At 37.4% G+C, this 15,945-nt stretch overlaps 1 protein-coding gene across 4 annotated transcripts in view; it reads right to left on the reverse strand.

Annotated features, from left to right (window-relative positions):
- LOC122041056 overlaps nucleotides 1-15,606 on the reverse strand; it is a 28,950-nt gene extending 13,344 nt beyond the window's left edge. For all 4 annotated transcript variants that reach the window (XM_042600598.1, XM_042600594.1, XM_042600596.1 and 1 more), the window contains exons 1-6: nucleotides 15,365-15,606; nucleotides 15,037-15,180; nucleotides 14,646-14,775; nucleotides 14,326-14,465; nucleotides 14,100-14,247; nucleotides 13,469-13,647 (exon numbers count right to left, since the gene is read on the reverse strand). In XM_042600598.1, coding sequence (XP_042456532.1) covers nucleotides 13,469-13,647; nucleotides 14,100-14,247; nucleotides 14,326-14,465; nucleotides 14,646-14,775; nucleotides 15,037-15,180; nucleotides 15,365-15,433 — 810 coding nt within the window. In that variant the 5' untranslated portion in view covers nucleotides 15,434-15,606. The remainder of the gene's footprint in view (nucleotides 1-13,468; nucleotides 13,648-14,099; nucleotides 14,248-14,325; nucleotides 14,466-14,645; nucleotides 14,776-15,036; nucleotides 15,181-15,364) is intronic.
- Between the last annotated feature and the right edge of the window lie 339 nt (nucleotides 15,607-15,945).

The following is a 15,945-nucleotide window of genomic DNA, read 5'->3' on the forward strand; positions in this document are numbered from 1 at the left end:
TCGAGCCTGGTTTTATAGGAGTACTGAGGGTTCGGTCGACCGATCCCCTATTCGGTCGACGGAACCAGCTTCGATCACCTCCAGCTGGCAATCTGACGCTGGCTCGTAATTGTGCTTTAACTGGCCTTCAATGATTCGGTCGACCGAACCCTTTTATCGGTCGACCGAACAAGGTTTTTCCTTGTTCGCTGAAATCTGCCGAGATCACCCTTTAATGCTGATTAAATGCTGATTGGATCGGTCGATCGATCCTCTTGTTCGGTCGACCGATCAGCCCTTCTTTCCTTTGCTTGCTGATTCGGTGCTGATGAACTGGCTTGCTGAGTCAACAGGTTCGGTCGACCGATCTTACTTTTCGGTCGACCGATCAAGCTTTGACCGGACTCTGGCTCAATTCTCATCTAGACTGACTTCTGTGCTGATCTTACTTGGTTCGGTCGACCGATCCACCTAGACCTGCAAAACAGTGTTAGAACAAAAAACACCCTACAACACAGATGTTAGCATAACAGTATAATAATGCATGAGTAATAAAAGAACAGTAGAACTGTTCTTGATATCAACTTGGAAACCTTCCCGGTTTCTTCAGTTGGATCAGCGACCTAAGGTTGTTCCCTCCGGGAACCCGACCTCACTGTCGCTCCTCCAGTTTGCTTACCTCAACCTACCTGCTAAACTTTGATCCTCCAGATCAAGTTTGGACTTCTCACTCAGCCTTGATCGGCTCCCAGGACTTTTCCTTTGATCTTCGGTCCTTCAGACCTCTCGATCACACTGCCAAGCTTCGTCTCCCCTCGACCTTCTTGGACTTTCACCTGGGTTCCACGATCTGCTAAGATTTCTCCTGCCTAGCCTCCAACTAGGTCTTTCCCGGTTGAGTAAACATTCTGCACACTCAGTAAACTTGTTAGATCACAACAAGACTTAACTTGAACCTTTGACAACATCAAAACTTAGGTTTGATTCTGGTGCAGCTTGCACCAACAATCTCCCCCTTTTTGATGTTTGGCAACCACGGTTCAAAGTTAAGTTAATAATATGCAAAAAGTAAACAAGCAATTTCAATTCTTATTTCTCCCCCTGAAATAAACCTCTCCCCCTGAATACACTATCTCTCCCCCTTTGACACACATCAAAAATAGGGGAAGACAGAACAAACAAAAATTTAGAACCAATTGATAGGATCGAGTAGCGCGATAGGGGGGGGTGAATATCGCTTCTTTTTAAAATTATTCTTTTCTTTTTAAGTCAGAATCGTGCAGCGGAAAATAAGAAAGGAGACACAATCGTTTACTTCGTTCGGAGCCTAGCTCGACTCCTACTCGAAGGCCCGCGGTCCTTGACCGCATCGATGGGCAAAACACTATAATCCTTCTTTTCGAACTCCTCAGAAAAAAGTGAATCGTACAAATACAGATATGTAAGATAGTAACACTTTTACTATCTTACAGAATTAAAGTGCAGTACAAAAATAAAGCTATACCGACAATTGCAGAATTTAAGTCGTAGCTCGGTCGACAATCGGATGAAGTCGCTTGCAAATTTGATGAAGACTTGTAGCGTGGACAGATTGCAAACGAGCACAAGAGTTGATCAGAAAAGTTATTTTCGCCTCTGTCTTCGAGCCTGGTTTTATAGGAGTACTGAGGGTTCGGTCGACCGATCCCCTATTCGGTCGACGGAACCAACTTCGATCACCTCCAGCTGGCAATCTGACGCTGGCTCGTAATTGTGCTTTAACTGGCCTTCAATGGTTCGGTCGACCGAACCCTTTTATCGGTCGACCGAACAAGGTTTTTCCTTGTTCGCTGAAATCTGCCGAGATCACCCTTTAATGCTGATTAAATGCTGATTGGATCGGTCGATCGATCCTCTTGTTCGGTCGACCGATCAGCCCTTTTTTCCTTTGCTTGCTGATTCGGTGCTGATGAACTGGCTTGCTGAGTCAACAGGTTCGGTCGACCGATCTTACTTTTCGGTCGACCGATCAAGCTTTGACCGGACTTTGGGTCAGTTCTCATCTGGACTGACTTCTGTGCTGATCTTACTTGGTTCGGTCGACCGGTACTCTGGTTCGGTCGACCGATCCGCCTAGACCTGCAAAACAGTGTTAGAACAAAAAACACCCTACAACACAGATGTTAGCATAACAGTATAATAATGCATGAGTAATAAAAGAACAGTAGAGCTGTTCTTGATCTCAACTTGGAAACCTTCCCGGTTTCTTCAGTTGGATCAGCGACCTAAGGTTGTTCCCTCCGGGAACCCGACCTCACTGTCGCTCCTCCAATTTGCTTACCTCAACCTACCTGCCAAACTTTGATCCTCCAGATCAAGTTTGGACTTCTCACTCAGCCTTGATCGGCTCCCCAGGACTTTTCCTTTGATCTTCGGTCCTTCAGACCTCTCGATCACACTGCCAAGCTTCGTCTCCCCTCGACCTTCTTGGACTTTCACCTGGGTTCCACGATCTGCTAAGATTTCTCCTGCCTAGCCTCCAACTAGGTCTTTCCCGGTTGAGTAAACATTCTACACACTCAGTAAACTTGTTAGATCACAACAAGACTTAACTTGAACCTTTGACAACATCAAAACTTAGGTTTGATTCTGGTGCAGCTTGCACCAACAAAAACATATTGGTACACTCTAAAATCTTCTAGAATATGATGAGGATATTTATTTTTGTGATATCCTAATAACCTCAAGACTCAAGAGTACCCCAAAATGCCAATTTTATCATTGTTAACTCTTCCAATTGATAGTTGACACATCATGTACTCATTTACGGTAATGGAATCACACTCTTAGGAATTCAATACTTATTAGAGCTGATAGGGTTTACTAGGTATTCACTAGAGATAGCCTACTTGTTACCTTCCTAATTACCCTCTTAGCCTTAACCTTTAAAGGTGAACCCTAAGGATGACTTGGTTACCTTATTACCTTGCTACCACTCCTAGAGTTAAAGGGTTGACATGGTTCCATAATTAAAGGGAACTTATGTGCATAGATTATTCATATTTTTAAGTATTGTTTATCATACATCCATTTGCATTTCATGAGCATGATCTATGTTTATTGCACCCTATTTCATTATTATGTCATACTTTCACTCTTTTGGTTCAGATATTTGCTCTCGTTGTATTTTTATTGACAGGACACTTTTTAAAGCGAAAATGGAGCAAATTGGACGTTGGCACAGAGTTCAGCAGCACACACGGTCGTACTTCACAAGCACACTGTCATGTCCTTTAAGCCAGACACCAACAAACTTCATGCCACAGTCGTGCCCAAGGGCATGGTTGTGTCTTTCTTGCATCTACATTTATGCTCGTGTCATGCCTTTAGGCACGGTCCTGCTCACAAGCACTACCATGTCCTTTAGCAGTCGAAGCATCTATGTCACGGACGTGCCTTTTTGGCACAGCTGTGCTTTGCCACTAGCACGATTTATGCCACGGTTGTGCCTCTTAGCACAGCCTTATGGCAATGAAGCAAGGGCCATGTGCCCCTGGTATAAAAGGGAACATAGATCCTCATTTGAAGAAAAGGGTTTTCCCCTTTAGGGGGAAACCCACGAGGTCCAGATCCACAGTAGATTCCGGTGATTCATCGACGATCCAAGGCCGATTTCAGCTAACTGTCCATCTTCCTAGCAAGGATCCCCTTCTCAAAGACTCTGATTCATCCAGCTAAACTTTCTCTTCTCTTTTTTCTTAGATTTGAATTGTAGATTGTTTCATTTGATGTCTTTGAGTTCTATTTCCCTTGCTATGGAGTAGTCCTCCAAATTCTAAGATGTAAGGAGTAATTATAATGTAATGATATATACACTATGGATTTGTCAATTTCCTATTTCCATGACATGTTTATACTTTATTCTTGTTTGATTGAATGTGTGTGCGAAGTATGATTGATAGATTGTGTGTTTGATTGAATGAATGTAAAGGATTGGTCACCATGCAAGGGAGATGCTATAGATCGTATCATCGAGGCCGACCTTCTAGAATATTGCTTTGAAATGGAGATCAATTCTCATAAGGGATTATCTAATTAGAACTTAATGGGTTTATCACAATTCCATGTTATGAAGTAATTTGTGTAATTTAGACTATAAGACCGGGGGCCCTTATGTGATATAGGTATCCATTTAACCAGACTTTCTACCTTATCTCTTCTATTTAATAGCATTGAAATCTAATGGGATAAACACTCTGGTGCAACCAACGCAAAGTTATTGGTATTTAATTAGAATCCCTATAAGAGTACAAACATAGAGGGTAGGAGACGAACAATTCATAGTACATCAACTAGTATTATGATGAAATCGAAATCCTAGAATTATCTCCCAAACAACTTTTCAATCTCACTTGCATCATCTAGACCTCTTGCTCTCTTACTCTCTCTCTCTCTTCCTCACTCTCTCTCTCTCGAATTCTGATTCTCAAACGTTCAAATCTCGATAGTCTAGATACTTGCTTCACAGACCGAACCCTACTTTGGGCAACCAAGCTCTTTGGCCAACTAAATAAGCCTATTTAATTGATCCAAGCCTAGAAACCAACTTGGATGAAGGTCAACCCCAAACCTCCAAACAACCTATCGACCACAATAGCTAAGCACAAGTAGCTCACCAATTATTTAGGCAATTACATGCCCAAAAATAAATCCAATAATGCATCCATATAATATTCATAGTCTTCGAGTCTTCAACTCCTCAATTAAGGTTGCTTGTCCTCAAGTTGTCCAAGCATCTCCTCAATCTATGCTCCTTACCCATGAGATTTCAAGCTTTTCCTTGATTTGAGTTGCTTGCCCTTTAGTATACTAACCATTTTTTAGACTCCAACAAGCTCTCAAGTCTAACAAGACCTTTCTCGATTTAAACCACCAAACCATGAGTAAGTATCCAGAGCATCTCCTCAATCAAAGACATCTACTCTAGAATCCACCAAGCTCTTCCTCATATTCAAGCCTCATGCCTTTGAGAACCTTGAGAATATCCTCAATCTAAGCCACAATCCTTAAGCTCCACAATCTATTAATTTGAACTAACTACTACTAAACTCTAAATCACTTGATCTGAGTTACTTGCCCTCAAGTTTGAAGTCTATCTAGCATCACTAACTTACATACTTAATGCACCAACATCAAAGACATACCTAACTTAAGTCATATTGTTAAAAATATCATAATATAACCAAACCATAAAGCAAGAATCATTTCCCCAATAATGCTCTTATCCAAAGTATGTTGGGTGGTACTATAGTCACTTTTTTTTAAATATAAAGAGCACACAAGAAGCACCTCCTGTTTTAACCACTAATTAATTATTCTATTAAAGATATCTTCATCATTATTTAATGATAGGTCCAAAATATCTTAAACTCTTGAAAGATATTCATGTCAATAGATCTTAATTATTCCAATGAATTCACTTAAAATTTTAATTTCTAAACTTTTTCTTCACCATTCAAACATCAAATTTCATCTATTTACACTTTTATCAATTAGCAATATTTTAAGCAAAAAATATATATAATAAGGTGATTTATCTTTTGATTCAAACTAATATAAAAACAATGGGGTTAAGAGTTGGCATGCGATATAAAATTATAGTTATTGAAAAATCATTTGTCACACTCTGCAACTCTAACACTAGTACGTATATTATCATGCATATCTTTAATTATGCCAGTATAAAATATCACTATATCTTTCTCTTTTCTCTTAAGCACATTAGAATTGTTGTTTAGGAATTTTATCATAAGCTTTTTTTAATTAATAAAAATCATATGCAAATTCAACTTTTTTGCCCTATGTTTTTTATTAGTTGCTTTCATATTTTGCCAATTTTTTGAATGTGAAATCAAATTAATTTTAGGATATATCTCCTCTTCTATTCTCACCTTGTAACTCTTTCTCATAGCTCATGGAATCACTTATCAATCAATTCTTCTATAATTAGAACCATATTGTATACATCTTTTTTTTTCCTAAATAGTTACTAAAAATATTTTCTCTATTCCTCTAGCATCTTATGAATTTCCAAAATTTTATTGAATAGCTTCCTAACCAAATTATACCTTGATCCTAAAACACTTACAACTTTGATGAGAATACCATTCGAACCATACACTTTTACCTACTTCCATTTCTTTTAAGGAATTACACTGTAATGACCTACACTCCCTTGACCCTCTTTCCAACCAAGAATAAGAATCAAGGAAGCTGCCTTCTCTCTATTGGCAAGTTCAACGCTTCTAGCTGAACACTCTACTTCCCATGTGAGCTCAATGCACTAACAGCTACAAAAAGCCCATTCATTAGCTGCCATAAGCCTCCCCCACACCCTTCTGATAGTCATTGCAAGCCCTACAAATGTTGCTCACCTTCCCTTCTTGATTGCAGTCAACCCTAGGATACATCATTGGTCATCACCATCCTCACTATTGTATACCTCATTTGCTTTGCCCCACTGCACATGCACATGATCCTTACCCATATATCTATTTGTTGAAGACAAGTGATTTGTTCCTGCCTTCATGAAAGAAACCAATACCATTGCATGATCCCCATGTTACAATGAACAAATTATCAATAGCAAAGGTTGTGGGCTGTCAATTGCCAAGATTATGGCAAAAATTATGGTTGAGATTTCAGGATCTAATTTACCATAATTTGTGTATTAGCAGTAATTACATTATATATTCTTACCTAAAGTAGATTAGCAATAGTTAGTGTAATTGTTGTAAATATTTTCTTGTCTAAAATAGGTTGTACAACAATTTTTATTTGAAAGAAAGATCATCAAAGAAAGAGGATTCAGCCATATTATTAAATCTTGTCATGGTATCAAAGCTAGACTCTAAAATTTATAACTGAATCTTCGAATCTCTGTCAGTTTCTTTTTGCTTCTATCTTACAAAGTTTTCTGATTTGCTTTCATTTTTTTTGGTTGATTAATTTCTGATTAACAACTTTAGCTTTGAGATTGCATTTTGTTTGGAAGAATGTTTGCTGAGAATTTTCTTGGAAGAATATCTAAAGACTTTGGCTATCAAATTTACAAAAAGGAATTATACAGCATGGGAATTTTAGTTCAGAATGTTTCTAAAGGGGAAGGAGCTTTGGAATCACATTGGCGGGTATGCTCCTGCTCCTAAAGAATGTATAAAACTTAGTCAATAGGAGGCAAAGGATGCTCGAATCATCTCTTGGGTTTTAGATTCTATTGAACCTCATAAGGAGATGTGGGATTATCTGCAATGCATATATCATCAAGATAACACTGCAAGAAAATTTCAACTAGAACTTGAGATTGGTAACTTTAGTCAAGGTAATCTCCCTCTCGAGGAGTATTATTCTGGATTTATTAATCTTTGGAGCGAATATTCTGGTCTTATGTATTCAAAGGTACCTAAAGATGCCTTAGCTAGCCTTCAAGCAATTCATGAAGATAGTAGACGCGATCAGGTTTAGATAAAACTAAGGCCAGAATTTGAAGTTGCATAGGTTAGATTACTAAATAGAAATCCTGTCCCCTTCCCTGGATACATGTCTTGGAGAATTGTTGCGTGAAGAACAAAGAATGGCTCTAGCTTCGTCCAAGGAGATATCTGCGGTTGTTAATGTTGCTTATGCTGCTTAAGGGAAGAACCAAGGAAAGGGACAAATGCAGTGCTATAGTTGCAAAGAGTTTAGGCATATTGCCCGCAATTGTGGTAGGAAATTCTGCAATTATTTAAACAGAATGGACACATTATCAAGCAATGTCCTACATGGCCAGGAAATCGACGAGGCCAAGCTTTTCAGGCTGCTATCTCAGACCATACCACTATCAGTTCTACAACCACAATTGCGGGCACAAATCAGTCTTTTGCTACTCTGTAAATGGTCCAACAGATGATCATCACAGCATTTTCTATTCTTGTACTTCATGGTCAAGGTAAGATTGTTTCTTCTCCTTGGTTTGTTGATTTTGGGGCATCAAATCATATGACTGGATCACCTGATTGGCTGCATAATTTTCAAAAGTATACTGGTAAACAAAATATTCAGATTGCTAATGGTAGTAATTTTCCAATTACAGCCATTGGTGATATTGGACCTTCCTTTCATCATATTTTTGTCTCTCCTAGGTTGTCTACTAGTTTAATTTCTATTGCAGTTGGTGGATAATAATTGTAATGTAAATTTCTCTCGTCGTGGTTGTCTTGTGCAGGATCAGAGGTTAGGGAAGGTGACTGCGAGGGGGCTTAAAGTGGGCAAATTATTTCCATTGTAATTTACTATTCCTAGAACTTTATCTTTGGCTTCTATATTATTGAAAATAAGGTTGACGTTTGGCAAAAATGATTGGGCCATCCAAATAATGTGATATTGTCTCATTTGATAAAGCATGGTTTTCTTGGCAACAAAAATCAATGTTCTTTTAATAATTTCTCTCTTAATTGCTCTGTTTGTAAACTAGGAAAGAGTAAAGTGCTACCTTTTCCTACTTATGGTACTCGTGCTAATACATGTTTTGAGATTATACATAGTGATGTTTGGGGTGTTACTCCTATCATTTCACATGCGTAGTATAAATATTTCATGACATTCATTGATGACTATAGTCGTTTCACATGGATATATTTTCTACGTACCAAAGCTGAAGTGTTGACTGTTTTTAAAATTTTTGTGGCTTATATTGAGACTCAATTTTCCACCTCCATTAATGTTTTATGGTTTGATAATGGTGGTGAGTATATGTCACATGATTTCCAAGCTTTCCTACAACAGAAAGGCATTATATCTCAACGATCATACCCTTATACCCCTCAACAGAATGGGATGGTTGAATGGAAGAACCGTTATTTGCTGGATATGGTTTCCACTTTACTCTTAGAGACATCAGTTCCACCAAGATTTTGGGTGGAAGCTCTGTCAACTGCAGTTTATCTGATTAATCGGCTACCTTCTCAACAATTGAATTTTGATTCTCCTTACTTCTGTCTTTTTGGTATGCAACCTGATTATCGTATGCTACACACTTTTGGATGTGTTTGCTTTGTTCACTTACATTCACATGAACGCCACAAGCTTACAGCTCAATCAGTAAGGTGTGCATTTATGGGATATAGCACTACTCACAAAGGATTTCTGTGTTATGATGCAACCACTAATCGATTGTGTTTCTAGAAATGTGGTTTTTTTTAACATGAGCACTATTTTCAATGGCAAGATCTCCCTTCAAATGGTGTTCTTCTTCCTAGCTTTAATGATATATCTCCCTCCATTGAGCGTTTTAAACCTGGTTTTGTCTATCAATAACGACAGCCCCCATCATCGCAAATCCTTCCTGACCCTGATCCATTACCCACTTCAGTGGCTCCTCGAAGATCTAATCGTATCAGTCGTCCTCCTGATAGGTATGGTTTTATGCTATTTAGCTGATATTACAGCTCTTACTTCTTATTCTCAGGCCACTAATCATGTATGTTGGGAGAAAGCTATGCAAGAGGAACTTCAAGCTCTTCAAGAGAACTATACTTGGGATATTGTTCCCTGCACACTAATATCAAACCCATTGGTTGTAAATGGGTATATTGTATTAAGCTGAGATCTGATGGCTCACTTGATTGATACAAAGCAAGGTTGGTGGCACTCAGAAATCGACAAGAGTTTGGAGTTGATCATGAGGAAACATTTGCACCATAGCAAAAATAACGACAGTGTGACTTGCTCTAGCAAATGCTGCTTATAAGGGTTGTTCATTATGACAGATGGATGTTAAGAATGTCTTTCTACATGGGGATCTTAAGGAAACAATTTATATGACTCCACCACCAGGATTATTTTCTACACCCTCTTCTGATGTCTATAAACTAAAAAAGTCACTCTATGATTTAAAACAATCTCCGCGTTGCTTGGTTTGATAAGTTTCGATCCACGCTTATTCGCTTCTCTTTTATCCAAAGTCAATATGATTCCTCTTTGTTTATTTGCGAGACTGCTAAAGGAATTGTTTTGCTCCTAGTATATGTTGATGATATCATTATTACAGAACTAAAATTGATTTCTCAAGGCTCTTTGCATATGAAGGACCTGGGTCTTTTACGCTATTTTTTAGGCCTTGAAGTGAACTCTATAACGATTGGTATTTTCTTAAATCAGCATAAATACATTCAGGAGATAATTACATTGGTTGGCCTTCGAAATGCTCAATCTGTTAATATTCCCTTAAAAGTGAATGTTAAATATCATCGTGATAAGGGTGATTTTCTTCCTGATCCCTCCTTATATAGACATTTAGTGGGGAGCTTGAATTATCTAAGTATTACTTGGCCTAACATTTCTTTTGTTGTCCAACAAATTAGTCAATTTATGTAGACCCCTCGGCACCTTCGCTTGGTTGTTGTTCACCGCATTATTCACTATTTGCAAGGAACTTTTACCAGAGGTCTTTTCTTTCCTATGGATTCTCCTATTCACTTGGTTGCATATAGTGATGCTGACTGGGTTAGTTGTTCTTATACTCAACATTCCATTACTAGTTGGTGCATGTTCATTGGCAACTCTCTTGTCTCTTGGAAAAGCAAGATCGGGTGTCGAAATCCTCTACTGAGTCTGAATATCGTGTTATGTCCTTTGCATGTTCTGACATTGTTTGGCTTCGAGGACTGTTGGGTGAGCTTGGGTTTCCTACTCCACTTCATGCAGATAATACTAGTGTTATCCAAAATATAGTGCACCAAGCACACAGAAGTGAATTGTCACTCTATTCGTGAAGCATATGATGCTCATGTTATTTTTCTACCTCATATCACCACTGTTCAAGACTGCTGATGTATTTACTAAGGCTCTCTCACGACAATGATATCATTTTCTGGTTACCAAATTGATGATCTCATCAGCATCAATTTGAGGGGGGATATCAATGGCAGAGGTTATGGGTTGTCAATTGTTAAGATTATTGCAAAAATTATGGCTAAGATTTCAAGATCTAATTTACCATAATTTGTGTGTTAGCTATATATATTCATACTTAAAGTAGATTAGCAGTAATTACAATATATATTCTTCCCTAAAGTAGATTAGCAGTAATTAGTGTAATTGCTATAACTATGTTCTTGTCTGAAATAGGTTGTCCAGCAATTCTTATTTAAAGGAAAGATCATCAAAGAAAGAGGATTCAGCCATTTTATCAAATCTGATCACAAATGATTCACCACGAGATCTCCCTCTCTACTCAATCTACCTCTACTCATGTTGTGTATCTTCCCTTTGCGCATGTTGTGCCATCAATCTTAGGTTGTCAATCCACCACCATGAAGAAGAAAGTGAGAACTTTTTCCTCATTGACTACCGACCCTTAATATAAATTTTGTAGGCCAACATATTAAAAAAATAAAATCAACTTATTAAATAAAAAATTATTATTAATTATGAACCTGAATTTTATTAAAGAGAAGAATTTGCTAGAATTTGTCAAAAGCAGTACTCAGATTCAATTAAATATGTATTTCAAAAGCAAACAAAGTAATAGAATCTACAACAATTAATTTAGATTTGTTGTATCTAGCTAGCTGATATACTAGTCTAGTTGACTGGAGCACGTAAATATGATCATTGCACTTTAATGGCTATATTTTAATTGACTTCTCATCTATTAAGTTGACTAAATAGCATTCATTAACTAAGAGCTCAAATAGAAATATTTGTTTGCCCAAACCCAAGGTCTAGTTGATTGGCCTGTCCATCAATTAGAGTACCTTGTTTCAATCAACTGGAATGGTAGGGCAATCCCCTTACTGGTTTACAACACACCGTAAGCCTTGAGTTGGTCAATAAATATGAATCCAAAGTTAACAACTACACCTTAAGTACCTTACTACCAAAAAATTACACATCAATATATATTACATGGTCAAAAACAAACCCAAGATTACATCCACATAATTACAATATAGGGTTCGCAGTCTTCGGGTCTTTAGCTCATCTTCGATCTAGGCTCACCACCCTCAAGTCATCCAAGTGCCTCCTCCTTGAATCATCCACGTTCCCTCCTTGATCAAGGTTGTAGGCTCTCAAGTCAGCCAAACTCTTTCTTGATGTGGGTTCCCCACCCTCAAGTACTTCAAGTCATTCCTCCATTCAGCCTCTAACCTCGAGCTCCAAATCACTCCCCAAAACCATCCAAGCACAACTACTCTTCGCACTCAATTTAACAACATTAAATTTGTAGCTAATTTAAGTTATATTGCCACATTATCAACCCATTGTGGTCTAACCCAACCGTAAGACAGGGATTATTTAACCCAACAAACTCGACATGTATGATATGGATATACTTGCTAAAATTTGATTCTAAAGTTCTTTACTATTAATACTTTTCATTATGAAATAAACATAACTTTTATATTTATACTAATCTTTACTAACTAAGGATGCGCTAGAATGCATTCGCAATGCTTTTTTCTTGTTTTATATTTCATAAAATTTCATTCACTAAACCACATATTACTATACTTTTCAGAAAAATGGTATTATCAAATTCATGTGTTATCATCTACTTGATATGCATGTATTATGATGTATCATGTGCATGTACACAAGTAAAATTTGGGACATATAGTTTCCACCTCATGCTATCTATTAATTCATGTACCTTTTTCTCTACTAAGTGGTAGAATACTTTATTTTCATGTCTTTAGTATCATTTATGGATCAACTTCTTTACATGCATTGGCCCACAACAACGCAACAACCTCTACTTATTTTGTATCATACCCGGGCATAGATGTGATGGATTTCTTCTAGGCATTCTCCTCGCCCATCCTTTGCATATTGAGGAACCCAAATGGCGAAGCTCCCCTGAATCATTTATGGATGATGTCCTAGTCTCGTAAAAAATAAAGCTAAGATTTATGTTCAAAGGTTAGAAAATTTATATTTATATCTAATGGAACCCTTTAACCATTTACATCTGGCTTGAGACCAACAATAACAGTTTTAGTTGGTAGGATCAAGAAAACAAAATTTTTGGTAATACAGTAGTCACTTTATTGTTTCAATATATACCCTTTGGCCTGGGTTAGGTGACTCCATAGTCATCCATAATAGATTTAACCCACATCATCTTATATGATGATCTCAAACACTGGATCAGCATTCAAAGAACCCTTTGCATTCAATTCCTAGCTCTACTAGTAACAAGTTCTAGTCCAATTATAAAGAAGCAGAACTGCTATTATTTGGAAGGAAAAATTAGCATTTAAAAATCTTATAAATTCTCTTAGTTATGCAGATAGTTCAAGAAACCATATTAATCTTAATATACAAGTTATCCTATGGATAATTATTGCACTTGTTTGGTTAGTACTTCTATGAAATATAAGAAAAAAAAAATCTGATGTTAAATCACTGAAGCCAACAAGTGGCAAATAATGCTATGAGCTGGTATGAATCATATAAATGGGATTACCTGACAAGAGATGAAACCATCACTAATATGAGTCGAGGAAGGAAACAAATTGCAACAGATTCGATCTGCAGAATTGGCAAGGGCATTTCCTAACACAAACACAGCTTGTAGTGGTTCCTCTGCATCATTCTTAATCTCTTGGAACCATGTTTTCACCAGGCCATTTAAGAGCCAAGTATCTGCAATTTATACATTTTATTTTTAAGTTTACTAAGACTTCACAGAAAGTTTTTTTCCTATTGTTGACAACTTCTGAGTATGAATAAGTGTTTTAGCTGCTACTGGAAACAGAAATCGCAAAAAATATGTAATTGATATAACTGCTAATCATTTTGGGTTGCGCAAATAAATTCTGGCCAGTCAAATATATCATTTTGGGTTGTTTTAGCTGCTACTGGAAACAGAAATCGCAAAAAATATGTAATTGATATAACTGCTAATCATTTTGGGTTGCGCAAATAAATTCTGGCCAGTCAAATATATAATCTTAAAGGTTGATATTAATCATATCCTAAATAATAACAAACAATCTTTTAGGATCTTTTCTAACTGTTAAGCTAAAAGTAATTAGCATGTTTAAGCATGATTAAGACAGATGATTTTCTAATTTTACTAAGCCGCAAGAATTTACCCATTATGTAACTCCTGATAACACAACTCTCAAGGTCACAAACACTGTTGGTAAATTGCATGAGTTTCTCAGCATCATCATGATAGATATTTGTCTCTCCCTCTACCAGTACTACAAACTCCACTGCAATGCATCTATCTGCTGCATCCTGGAAATGATAAAAGCAAAGAACCACATAGAAGAATTTTTCACCACAAAAGTAATCCTATTTGTTTAAACTGCATACCATAAGTGATTTCCGAAGAGATCCAGTGCTTGCAGAAATGGTTGAACAAATGACAATTACTTTCTTTGGGAGATTGTCACTGCCCCATTTGTACAGAGCATTGTTGTTCAAAAGGTCTGCAAGTGTCATCTCTGCAAAGCCTAAAAGTAAACAAACTATATAACTAAGTGTGTGTGGTATTGCATATTAGTCAACTTCCTTTCTGCTAGGCTACAATCTGACTGTAGGGAGACAACAACGAGATCTTCAGTGCAACATCAAATTCTTCTTTATTTGAGAAGAGAAAGAAGAAAGCTATAATCTTTAGTTATTAGTATTACCTTCAGTGCTACCTGCTGTTGGCACACAGGTCTTAACATCTGGGAAAAGATTGTCTAGGGAAATGTTGTTCACAGCATGATGAAAGTCTCGGACACTAAATCTTTCCCCGGGTCTGTATGCAACCTTCAACTATTGAAATTCATGGTTACTATGATGAAATTTAATCAGTTTTAACTTTCATACAGAGTAAAAAATAAGACGATAGTTCAGTGCCTACAATCCAAGTGCTTTACAATCACATTCGACCATTTTAGTTTCCCACAGTGAGTACATATTAAGAGTTCTCTTAATTTTATATTACTTATTGGCAATCTTCGAGGCCTATTGGGAGACACAATGCTAGAAGAGATATAGGATGCTCCAAATCAAATTCCATTACCCATTACTGACCTCCGTTGAAGTGGGCGAAGAGGGTTTGCTTGGCTGGAGGTAGCACAGCGCGATATTGTCTCGGAGAAATGGGATCTCCTTCTTCGACTTCCTCCCCGATCTAACCGGCGACGATATGTAGAGATTGGCGAGCTGCAACAAACCCTATCCCCCCCTCCCAAATATAATATGTCACCACATAATTACCATGAAAAGGAATCTGACATAAGGAACAGATAAAGAGCCAAATCGATGACAGATCAAAGGGAATTTGATCGAACAAAAGGGGTGGACGGAAGGTGAACCAATCAAAATAACAACTGCGAAAGCAAAGATGGTGGGCTTTCACCTGCTTCAACTGGCGGAGCAACGGCGGAGAGATGGTGCGGAGATCGAGCAAGAAGCAGAGCAGCACCATTCTCCTTCACTCGCAGCTCCTCCTGGTGTCGCTCGAGGCCACAAGAATTCAAATTTTCAAACGTCTGCTCGCCAACTTATTCTACAATCGCGCGGGGGAGTTTGACTAAACTTTGACTATTGTCTTGCTCCTGCTATGAGTACACGCCTAGACCAGCCCATCCTAGGGCTTGCTTCTTTTCTAGAAGAGCATCTCCGATGAGAGATATTTGAAAGGGATATTTCTTCAAATATCTTTCCTTTCAAATATATTTTATTATAAAAAATATTTGAGAGATGAATGAAAATCATTGAACATACTCTCGTGGGGCCCATCACAATAGTGGACTTTACTATTTTGAGTTTTTTATTTTTTTTTAATTAAATGTGGTGAGCCCTACCAAAATGGTGGGCTACTGTGACTTTTAAATTTTTTTATTTTTTTAAATTTAATTAAATTCATAACATTAAAATATTAAAAATAAGAGCATGTTAGAAAAATTAAACGTTTGAAAAATCAAACATTCAGAAAAT

This window comes from Zingiber officinale, chromosome 2A (genome assembly GCF_018446385.1).
Source record: "Zingiber officinale cultivar Zhangliang chromosome 2A, Zo_v1.1, whole genome shotgun sequence".
Classification (NCBI taxonomy): Eukaryota; Viridiplantae; Streptophyta; class Magnoliopsida; order Zingiberales; family Zingiberaceae; genus Zingiber; species Zingiber officinale.